Source organism: Rhinoraja longicauda, chromosome 1 (assembly GCF_053455715.1).
Source record: "Rhinoraja longicauda isolate Sanriku21f chromosome 1, sRhiLon1.1, whole genome shotgun sequence".
Taxonomy (NCBI): Eukaryota; Metazoa; Chordata; class Chondrichthyes; order Rajiformes; family Arhynchobatidae; genus Rhinoraja; species Rhinoraja longicauda.
Genome location: NC_135953.1, coordinates 98,671,238 through 98,683,485, shown reverse-complemented (window position 1 = coordinate 98,683,485; position 12,248 = coordinate 98,671,238). Strand labels below are relative to the sequence as shown.

Below are 12,248 nucleotides of genomic sequence, written 5' to 3'. Positions count from 1 at the left end.
ACGCTGTTGGTCATCTGCAGACATGATGGAAACAGCTGAACAATCAGCAGTGACCAGGGGGCGTGATTTGTGGTTCCTTGAGTCGCCCTTCCTTGCCTTGACAAAATGGGAGCAAACCTTCTTGACACTTTGACAAAGATAGATCAGCCATGATTGAGTGGGAGAGAAGACTTGATGGGCCGAATGGCTTAATTCTGCTCCTTTCACTTATGAGCTTATGAGCGATCGTGTTACCCCAGCCAATATTTAGCATGTGGAGCAGAGGATAATATGCCAGTGGTAAGGTCCGGGATGGAGGAATCGTAGACCAAAGCATCACTCTGAGAATGCGATGCAAGTCAAAACTAGTAGATGGAACATACAACAGCACAGGAATAGATCCTTTGGCTTGTGCTGAACATAGAGGGAAATGGATTGTGTGCAGGTCGATGAGATGAATTTATCTTGGCATTATGTTCGCCACAGATGTTATGGGCCGAAGGGCCTGTCCTTGAGTTGTACTGTTCAATCCTTTATGCTCTACGAGGTGTGTGGGGCAGGGGGTGCCTGGAACACGCTGCCAGAGGTGGTGGTGGAGGCAGATACGACAGTGGCGTTTAAGAGGCTTGTAGACAGGTGCATGGATATGCAGGGAATGGAGGGATATGGATCATGTGCAGGCAGAGGTGGGTAGTTTAACTTAGCATCATGTTCAGCACTGGCATCATGGATGAGGGGCTTTTTTCTGTGCTGTACTCTTTTATGTTCTATGTTTCTCAGGTGTAACTTGACATACTGTAAACTCCACTGGCAATTTTATTGACATCTCTTAATGTTTTCAGTCTGCTGTTCACAGTTGTGGCATGTCTCCACAGTTCTTTGTGGCATTCAGTACATACGAACGATTTATTCAATGTTAGTGTAGTAGGTACTTTTTGATTTGCCTGATTTATACATTTATATTAGAGTGTGCTTGATTAATATGAACAAACGGTATGGAAATTCACAAGTCAGCAGCATTTGATACGATGACATTTTGAAAGATATTTGGACAGGTACATGTTTGGACATGTGGATATTTGGACATGGATAGAAAAGGTTTAGAAGTATATAGGCCAAATGCAGGCTGATGGGATAAGTACAGAAGGGGCACATTGGTCAGCATGTGTAAATTGGGCTGAAGGGCCTGTTCCAACATTGCATGACTGGCCTGTTTCCGGCTGTAGATATATGATATGATATGATATGACTATGATTCTGGATCAATGACGTTTCAAAGTGAGAAAATAGCCAGTTCAACCAAATATTGTGGTGTTTCATTAATGGAAAAAATATACTTCCAAATTTTCAGTGCATTTAGAACATGAAAAAAAACCTGTTTTTAGATCACAAAATCACAAAATGTTTGCAAGACAGACCATACTGCTGTTGTGACTCTCTCAGCCCTATACTTAACCAATGCAGGTAAATCCACTCGCCCATCCTTTCCCCATAGTCTTATCAATGATCTACTTATCCAGCTCTCTTTGGATACTACATGCTGTACCGAGCAGAGATAAGGGACCGTAGATACCAGAATGTAGTTAGACTATGTATAAAAGAACTGTAGACGCTGGTTTGTACTGAAGATAGACACAAAGTGATGGAGCAACTTAGCAGGTCAGGCAGCATCTCCGGAGAAAAGGAATAGGTAATGTTTTGACACTAGATAATATAGACAATAGACAATAGGTGCAGGAGTAGGCCATTCAGCCCTTCGAGCCAGCACCACCATTCATGGTTGATCATCCACGGGTGAACATTTTGGGTTGCAGCCCTTCCTCAGACTGTTCCCATTCCTTGTGTCCTTATCATAATGCTGCCTGAATTAGGGGGTAGTGGCTACAAGGCCAGGTTGGACAAATTTGGATTGTTTTCCATGGAGCGTCGCAAATTGAGGGGAGACCTTCTTCTTCTTTCGTATGTCAACTACAACAGTCAAAAGTGGCAATTGGTGCTTCAGGGTACCGTAGTTGACGCTTTGCTGCAAATTTTGCCAGTTCCGTAGAACTACCCAGGGTGGACGACAAGGACATAAAGCAGCTCCCACCCCAGGGGAGACCTGATAGAAGTAAATACAATTATGAGACATAGATAAGGTAGAAGCCTAGCTTTAAGATGAGAGGGACAAAGTTTAAAGGAGGTGTGCAGGCAAGTTATTTTACATAGAGGGTGGTGGGTGCCTGGAACGGGCTGCCAGGGGTAGTGGTGAAGGCAGATACGATAGCGATGTTTAAGCGATCATTAGATAGGTACATGGATATGCAGGGAATGAAGGGATATGGATCATGTGCAGGCAGATGAGGATAATTTATCTTGGCATCATGTTTGACACAGAAGTTGTGGTGTAAATTTTCTATGTCTATGTTTTCTATGTAAACAAATCCTGGAAAAGCATACTTCACCACCATTGTGACATTAAGGAAAACCCAGTTCATGATTTGGTTTAGGTTTATTATTTTCATATGTACTGAGGTACAGTGAAAAGCCTTGAATTGCATGTTATCCAAACAGATATACCATGCATAAATACAATTGTCAGACTCAAGTACAATAGGGGGAGCAAAGTGAAAGATACAGAGTGCAGAATATAGTTCTCAGCTTTGTCGTGCATCAGTTCCATGGACCAATAACCACAGTGGGGTAGAGGTGAATCAGTATCCTAGTTTATGGAAGGGTCATTTTGAAGCCTGATAACAGAGAGAAAGAAGCCATTCCTGAGTCTGGTGGTGCGCTCTTTCAAGCTTCTGTACCTTCTGCCAGACGGGAGCGGGGAGAGGAAGGAATGACCAGGGGTGGGACAAGTCTTTACACTGGAATTTAGAAGGATGAGAGGAGATCTTATTGAAACGTATAAGATTATTAAGCGATTGGACACATTAGAGGCAGGAAACATGTTCCCAATGTTGGGTGAGTCCAGAACAAGGGGCCACAGTTTAAGAATAAGGGGTAGGCCATTTAGAACTGAGATGAGGAAAAGCTTTTTCAGTCAGAGAGTTGTGAATCTGTGGAATTCTCTGCCTCAGAAGGCAGTGGAGGCCAATTCTCTGAATGCATTCAAGAGAGAGCTAGATAGAGCTCTTAAGGATAGCGGAGTCAGGGGGTATGGGGAGAAGGCAGGAACGGGGTACTGATTGAGAATGATCAGCCATGATCACATTGAATGGCGGTGCTGGCTCGAAGGGCCGAATGGCCTCCTCCTGTCTATTGTCTATTGTCTATTGTCTTTGATTATGTTGGCTGCTTTCCTGAGGCAACGTGAAGTGTAGATGAAGTCAATGGTAGGAAGTCTGATCTGTGTGATGGACTGGGCTACATCGATAACTCAGAGTATGTATGAAGTGTAAATGAAGTCAATGGTGGGAGGTATGATCTCTTACGATTGCGGAAAACTTTCTCCCCCTAGTTCTATTCGTCTTGTGGAAATGACGGCTTGTAAACGCTCAATAACTTTTTCACTTGCATGTTTAAGTGCATTCCTCCACAGTTCATAGACTTTGAATATCTCCCCCTGTGTATTAATGTCAAAATTATATTGCTTCAGGGTCAGATTTCTGGCTAAATTTAATTTGTTTATTTTTGGCAACTCCAATTTCTTTGGCTTGTGCTCCGCTCCAAATTAATTTGTGGTCACTGGAGTCAGGAAATTAAAATAGACACAAAACCACTCAACATATACATTCGTACACAGACTTCTCAGCAAGGGTCACTGAGTAATTGGACCCAATAACAATGTTGCTTTGCCCGAGACCACAAGAAATTGGAGAGAGCTGTGTGGAGAGCCCAGTCCATCACGCAAACCCGCCTTGCCAACCTCTCCCCTCCACCAATTGACTCCTTCGACACTTCATGCTGCCTTAGGAAAGCAGTCAACAAAATCAAGGACCACTCACATCCCAATCATTCCCTCTCCTCTCCGTCAGGCAAAACATACAAAAACTTCATGTTCATAAGTCAAAGGAGAAGAGGTAGGTCATTTAGTCCATCAAGTCTACGCCATTCAATCATGGCTGATCTACCATCAACCCCATTCTCCTGCCTTCTCCCCATAACCTTTGACATCCTTACTAATCAAGAATATGTCAATCTCCGCCTTAAGAATACCCATTACTTGGCCTCCACAGGCGTCTGTGGCAATGAATTCCACAGATTCACCACTGACTACAGAAATACCTCCTCATCTCCTTTCTGAAGGTACATGAAAGCATGAACAACAGCTTTGTCCCTGCTGTATCGGACTCTCACGAGCGAAGAATGAATTCTAGATCATCCATTCCACCTTGTAGTGGAGAAAAGAGAGAAACAAGGAACTGCAGATGCTGATTAACAAAAACAGACACAAAGTTCTGGAGTAACTCGGCGGGTCAGGCGGCATCTCCGGAAAACCTGCATAAGGGACGTTTTGGGCTGAGACCCTTCTTGTGGAGGCGGGGGGGGAGGGAAAGAAAGCTGGAAAAGAGGAGGGGCAGGACATAGCCTGGCAAGTGATCGTGGCTGATAGGTAAATGGATGACCAAAGGCAGAGACGAAAGTACAAAAGGTGTGAGATACGAATAGAAGAGTTGCAAATTGTGAAGCCAGAGGAAGGAATTTAGGTGGAATGGGATGGGGGGGGGGGGGGGGGGGTGGGGGGGAGAAATGGGTGCAAAGATCCTGTTGTGGCCCTTGTACTTTATTTTATTGGCACTTTCTATTTAGCTATAAGACTATATTCTGCACTCTGTTTCCTTTCCCTTTGCACTACCTGTGTGAAAAAGTTGCCCCTCATGTTCTTATTAAATCTTTCCCCTCTTACCTTAGACCTATGTCCCCTGGTTCTTGATTCCCCTACTTTGCACACATCTCCCAGAGCAATGCACACAAGGTTAGGGCAATTTCAGCAACTCTGCTGTACAGATTCCTTAACTTCCATGGAACCAACAGGATGAAGATCAAGAGACTTCAATGAAGGATGTGCTGGCTCTGGAGAGGGTCCAGAAGAGGTTGACACGAATGATTCCAGGAATGAGCGGGTTAGCATATGATGAGCGTTTAACAGTCTGGGCCTCTACTCGCAGGAGTTTAGAAGGCTGAGGGAAGACCACATTGAAACATACAGAATAATGAAAGGCATAGATAGAGTGGGTGTGGAAAGGATGTTTACACTGGTGGGAGAGTCTAGCACAAGAGGTCATAGCCTCAGAATTAAAGGGTGCTTTTTTAGAAAGGGGGTGAAGAGGAACTTCTTTAGTCAGAGGGTAGTTAATCTGTGGAACTCATTGCCACAGAGGGCTGTGGACGCCAAGTCAGTGGATATTTTAAAGGCCGAAATAAGAAAATTCTTCATTAGAACTGGTGTCAAGGGTTATGGGGAAAAGGAAGGAAAATAGGATTAGGAGGCAGAGATCAGCCATGATTGAATGGCGGAGTAGACTCGATGGGCCGAATGTCCTAATTCTACTCTTCCAGATTGGCACATTGACACCTACTCAACGAAGCCACCAGCCACCCTTGAGAAACAAGAGCATTGTTGGGGGGGAACTGGGGTGCCTGGACCTCTCGATGTTAGCCCCAGTCGGGCATCAGTCTACAGCCCATGGACAAACTCTTCAAAGAATCCTCACATTTGGACAGGGACATGGATAGGAAAGGTTTAAAGGGATATGGGCAAAATGCAAGTGGGACAAGTGTCACCATGTGGCATCTTGGTTGGCATGGACACGTTGGGCTGAAGGGCCTGTTTCTATGCTGGCTGATTCTATAACTCTTAGCCAGAAAGTCAATAGCTATAACTTTTGTAACCTTTTCATCTTTTGACAGGTACAGCGCTACCGCTCTTCGACAACGATCAAATGCTGATCTCATTTAGTTCTCCCCACATTCCCAGGTAAGATCAGATTAGATTAGAACGGAGATGAGGAAGAACTTTTTCAGTCAGAGAGTGGTGAAGGTGTGGAATTCTCTGCCTCAGAAGGCAGTGGAGGCCAGTTTGTTGGATGCTTTCAAGAGAGAGCTGGATAGAGCTCTTAAGGATAGCGGAGTGAGGGGGTATGGGGAGAAGGCAGGAACGGGGTACTGATTGAGAGTGATCAGCCATGATCGCATTGAATGGCGGTGCTGGCTCGAAGGGCTGAATGGCCTACTCCTGCACCTATTGTCTATTGTTATTGTTGGAGGGCCGCCTGATCTTGTCGAGCCCCAGGCTGCTGCATGGCCTCCAGCAGCCCATTCTGTCACATAACCCCCCCCCCCCCCCCTGACGCCAGTATGGGAGTGGGAGGGGGAATGAACCTGTTTAGCAACTGGGAGATCGTGTGGGCATAGGTGGACAGAGCTCAGTCCCATGCAGTTTCCCACACTGACCTTTCTGTCCTGGGCCTCCTCCACTGTCAGAGTGAGGCCACACGCAAATTGGAGAAGCAGCACCTCATATTTCGCTTTGGCAGCTTACAACCCAGCGGCATTAACATTGATTTCTCTAACTTCCAGTAACCTTTGCTTTCCCTCTCTCTCTCTTTCCCCCACACTAGTTCTCCGACTAGGTTCACTGTCCTCCTGATTAATTTTACTGTTTGTTTGCCACGTTGTAACCTTCCCCTCAGCCAGCAATGAACCATTTTACATTTCCTTCAACATTGTCTGCTTTGATCTGTCGTTTTCACACCTTCCATTCTCTTTGTACCCTTCCATATCTCCAGTTTCCGTTTCCCCTGACTCTCAGACTGAAGAAGGGTCTCAACTTATAAAATTCTTAAGGGGTTGGACAGGCTAGATGCAGGAAGATTGTTCCCGATGTTGGGGAAGTCCAGAACAAGGGGTCACAGTTTAAGGATAAGGGGGAAGTCTTTTAGGACCGAGATGAGAAAGTTTTTTTTCACACAGAGTGGTGAATCTGTGGAATTCTCTGCCACAGAAGGTAGTTGAGGCCAGTTCATTGGCTATATTTAAGAGGGAGTTAGATGTGGCCCTTGTGGCTAAAGGGATCAGGGGGTATGGAGAGAAGGCAGGTACGGGATGCTGAGTTGGATGATCAGCCATGATCATATTGAATGGCGGTGCAGGCTCGAAGGGCCGAATGGCCTACTCCTGCACCTATTTTCTATGTTTCTATGTTTCTAACCCAAACAGTCACCCATTCCTTCTATCCAGAGATGCTGCCTGTTCCGCTGAGTTACTCCAGCATTTTGTGTCCATCTTTAATATATGCAGTCGGTTACACTGCATCATTGTGAAACTCGAAACTTAAACTATTTTTAGTTCCATAATTACCTGAAAACAAATTTGTATCCCTCAGCTGTCAGAGAGATATTTGCACAAATGGTGCTCAAAATGTTAGCCCAGACCTCTGCATTGCAATTCCAGTAATAGAACCATTAGGGGTAGCATCTCATGAATGACCTTACGTACAATATTTAGTTTAGTTTAGACACAAAGTGCTGGAGTAACTCAGCAGATCAGGCAGCATCTCTGGAGAAAAATAGATGACATTACGGGTTCAGACCCTTCTTTCGTTTTGTTTAGTTTAATTTAGTTTAGGAATACAGCATTGAAACAGGCCCTTAGGCCCAGCAAGTCTGTGCTGACCATAGATCAATTTAATATTTCCTCAAATTAACTGCCCAATTAATGTGCAAGAATTCTTTTTAAATCATTTGTCCAACCCAGGAAAGCCATGGCACAATTCCAACAACTCTGCATTGTCAGTGAACTGCCACTAGAGGGAGCAACATGGCCAGGTCACACTGTGCATCTTCAAGAAGCTGGAAAGGGTGCAGAGAAAACTTATGAGGATGTTGCCAGAACTCGAGTGTCTGAGCTACCGGGAGAGGTTGAGCACGATAGGGCTATTCCTTGGAGCACAGGAGGACGAGGGGGTGATCTTATAGATGTGCATAAGGTCTTGAGAGGGATAGACAGTGTAAATGCACAGTGTTGTCTATATGGTCATCGGCAAGGCCTTTGATAAGATTCTGCGTGGTAGGTTGTTCTGGAAGGTTGGATCCCATGGGATCCAGGGAGAGCCAATGGCTTATGGGAAGGAAGCAGAGGAATGTGATGGAAGAATGTTTTTCAGACTGGAGTCCTGTGCCTTTGTGGTTTATATCAATGATTTAGGTGAGAATGTTGAAGGAATGATTAGCGGGTAAGCTTGCAGATGACACCAAGAAGGTTTGTCATAAAAAGTGAAGATGGTTATCAAATATTACAGCACGATCTTGAACAGCTGGGCAAGTGGGCCGAGGAATGCCTAGTGGAGTTTAGAGACATAGTCATAGTGTTAACAGGCCCATCGGCCCAACTTGCCCACACCAGCCAACATGTCCCAGCTACACTAGTCCCAACTGACTCGACCTTCAAGGAAACATGCACTTGCACTCCTAGATCCCTCTGCTCTACAACACTCCCCAGAGCCTTACCATGCACTCTGTAGGTCCTGCCCATGTTAGACTTCCCAAAATACAACACCCCACAGATTTAATACAGATTAGTTCGAGATATGGCATTTTGAGAAGTCAGACCAGGGAAGTTTTTTTACAGTGAATGGTATGGCCTTGGGGAGTGTTGTGGAGCAGAAGGATCTCGGAGTACAGGTACATAGTTCCATGAAAGTAGCATCACAGGTAGGTGAGGTGGTAAAGAACGCTTTTGGTACATTGGCCTTCAACAGTCAGGGTATTGAGTATAAAAGCTGGTACGTCATGTTACAGCTGTACAAGACATTGGCGAGGCCACATTTGGAGTATTGTGTTCAGTCTTTACTACCCTGCCATAGGAAAGATGACACTTAGCTGGAAAGAATGCAGAGATGATTTATAAGGTTGTTAGCAAGGCCTGAGGGCCTGAGCTACCAATAAACATTGGTTTGATAGGAAAGGTTTGAGGCCATGTCATATCAAGTATCAAGACTGAGGAAAGGTCCCGACCCAAAATGTCATCTGTCTATCCATTCCCTCCATAGATGACAGCAGTTGTATGACCAGTTACTCCAGCACTTTGTGATTTGCTCAGATTTAGTTCATTATTGTCACGTGTACAGAGGTACAGTGAAGGGATTTTTTGTTGCGTGCTATCCAGCCAGAGAATAGACTATACATGATTACATTCAAGCCGTCCACAGGGTACAGATATAGGATAAAGGGAATAGCGTTTAGTGTAAAATAAAGTCCAGTCAAGTCCAATTAAACATAGCTCAAAAGTTGCGTGGTCAGGACCACTCTCTTGTTGGTAACAGGTGACGTTTCAGGGTAGAACCCTTCAGCCAAGACAGGTTCCTCCTCCAAGGCGAGATAGAGGTTCATGTGCACTCCTCTAACCTCATCGACTGTGTCTGGTGTTCCCAATGTGGACTTCTGTACATCGGCAAGACCAAGTGTAGACTCAGCGAGTCTTGCCTCGGTCCACCTCAGTTTAATCGCCTGATAACCGCAGGGAAGAAACTGTTCCTGATTCTGGAGGTGTCCATTTTCACACTCTGTACCTTGTGCCTGATGGGAGAAGGGAGAAGAGGGAGTGACCGGGATGAGACTCGTCCTTGATTGTGCTAGTGGCCTTGCCAAGGCAGCGTGAAGTGTAGACTGAGTCAATGGGAGGTTGGTTTGAGTGATGGTCTGGCCTATGTCCCCAATTCTCTGCAATTTCAATTCCAAAAAGTATTATTTTGTTTTGCGCTGGTACATTTGGACAAAACATTTGGGGAATTCCAGTTTATATAACACATACAGCACAGGAAGGCCCACAATGTCTGTGCCGAACATAATGCCAAGATAAACTGATCTCACCTGCTTGTAAAAATCTCTCAATTTCCTTTTTCCCATTGCACCCTGAAAGGTGTGAGAGGTTATGGGTAGAAGGCAGGAAAATGGGGTCAGAAGGGAGAGATAGATCAGCCATGATTGAATGGCAGAGTAGACTTGATGGTCCGAATGGCCTAATCCTGCTCTTATCACGTATGATCTTATGACCATATATCCATTTGTAAATCTAAAAGCCTCTTAAATGCCCCTATCACATCTGCCTCCACCAACCCCCCTGGCAGCACGTTCCAGGCACCCAACATTCTCTGTATAAACAACTTGACCCCCACACACCACCTTTAAACTTTGTCCCTCGCACCCTTAAAGCTATGCTCTCTCGTCTTTGACATTTCCAAACAAGAGAAAGGGGAAAAAAGGTTCTGTCTACCCTATCGATGGAGATAATCGTTGACTTCAGGAGAAAACGGCGCAGGCACACACCACTCCACATCAGTGACACCAAGGTGGAGGCAGTCAGTAGCACTAAGTTCCTGGCGGTGCAGATCATAGACAGTCTGACCTGGTCCCTAAACACTGCATCTCTAGTCAAGAGAGCCCAGCAGCAGTTGCACTTGCTGCACCGGATGAGAAGAGCACACCTCCCCCATCACCACCACTTTCTACAGAGGCACCATAGAGAGCATACTGACCAACGGCATCTCTGTCTGGTCTGGGGGCTGCAAAGCCTCAGACTGGAAGTCCGTGCAGAGAGTGGTGAGGACGGCTGAGAAAATCATCGGGACTTCACTTTCTTCCATCCAGGACATTGTACACAAACGCTGCTTGTCCAAGGCCAAAAATCTCATTAAAGACCCCACCCATCTCCATCATGGACTGTTCACCCTGCTGCCCTCTGGTCAAAGGTACTACATTAGAAAAAGCTACTTATAATCTGAGAGATAAATATGATTTATTTTTTAAACTTTGGAACCCATTCACTTTAAAACTAGGATTAAGAATTGGAAATATTTAATTTCAGGATTGTTTTGATACCCCTAAAAAGAATTTAATAAGAAATTAGCCGGAAGTGTTTCCTTCTTGTCTCCAGGTTCCCTTCTTTCTTTCTTTCTTTCCTTTTTAATTTTTTTTTTATTTCTTTGTCTTTCTTCTTCTCCTTTTTCCTCTTTTTTCTAACTGGGGGGTGGGGGGGAGGGGGGTTGTGGGTGGGGAGATAATACAGAACAATACAGGTATAATCGAATTTAAATGTATAATCGAATTTATAATGTAGGTACCATCGCGTACTATGAGTTCATACATGTATTTGTTTTGTTAAAATTTAAATAAAATTTAAAAAATTTAAAAAAAGGTACTGCAGCATACGGAGCGGAACAGCCAGGTTCTGCAATAGCTTCTTCCCCCGAGTCATCAGACTCTTGAATTCACAATGATCTACCGCCATTATTTTATGTGCGAGTTACTTCTTTATTTATTTTTCTTTAATCAATTTTTATTATTTGGTGTTACATTGTGAGCCAGTTGCAACGGAATTTCGTTCAAATATGCACTCGTCTGTATAGTTTTGAATGACAATAAAGTTATATTCATTCATTCATTCTATGCCTCTAATAATTTGTATATACTTCTATCAGGTCTCCCCTCAACCTGTAAATAGATAATAAATGATTAGTAGATATTGTCACCCCCTCTTCTCCACTAGCACATCAGGCAAGAGGTGCAGAAGTGTGAAAATGCACACTTTCAGGTTCAGGGACAGTTTCTTCCCAGCTGCTACCAGGCAACTGAACCATCCTACTCGCGAGTGGTCCTGGGCTACCATCTACCTCACTGGAGAGCCTCGGACTATCTTTAATCGGACTTCACTGGATTTTATCTTGCACTAAACGTTACATCGGTACACAGTGGATGGCTCGATTGTAATCGTGTATAGTCTTTCCGCTAACTAGACAGCAGGTAACTAAAGCTTTTCACTGTACTTCGGTATACGTGACAATAAAATAAACAAAAATGCAAAAAAATAACATCGTAATTAATTGTGCAAGAAATTTAGGTTTGTAGCAATCTGTTATATGACTAATTTCCCACTTGATTTAAGTAAAATGAATTTGTACAAAGTACCTTCAGCCAATGCTTGCCAGCGACGAACAAACTCACTCAAGGTTATTGTGCTCTTATTGTTCTAGTTTCACTACCACCCCCTCCCCGTTAAAAAAACAAACAAAGTCATGTTACGTCAATGGGTGGGGAAGCAGGGAGGGCAGTTTTCGTTGCCGCCTCCGCCTCCTCCTCCTGGCTCTTTGCTCAGTGAAAGAGTTGGATGTGACGGTAGTGCGGAGATAAGGGCAGCGCGCTTATTTCACTGAGCGGAGACTGACTGGTGGAGCCCGAGCCCACGCCCGCCCGGCCCCGCGACCGCAGACATCGTATCGGATAGAACCTTGCCCCGGACCGGTCTCCCAGTTGCAATAGAACGTTGCCCCGGACCGGTCTCCGAGT

The 12,248-nt window shown here is 44.7% G+C and overlaps 1 protein-coding gene across 1 annotated transcript in view; it reads left to right on the top strand.

Annotated features, from left to right (window-relative positions):
- LOC144595607 (PDZ and LIM domain protein 5-like) overlaps positions 1-12,248 on the top strand; it is a 235,085-nt gene that overhangs the window by 22,639 nt on the left and 200,198 nt on the right. The window contains exon 2 of the mRNA XM_078403187.1: positions 5,818-5,884. Coding sequence (XP_078259313.1) covers positions 5,850-5,884 — 35 coding nt within the window. The 5' untranslated portion in view covers positions 5,818-5,849. The remainder of the gene's footprint in view (positions 1-5,817; positions 5,885-12,248) is intronic.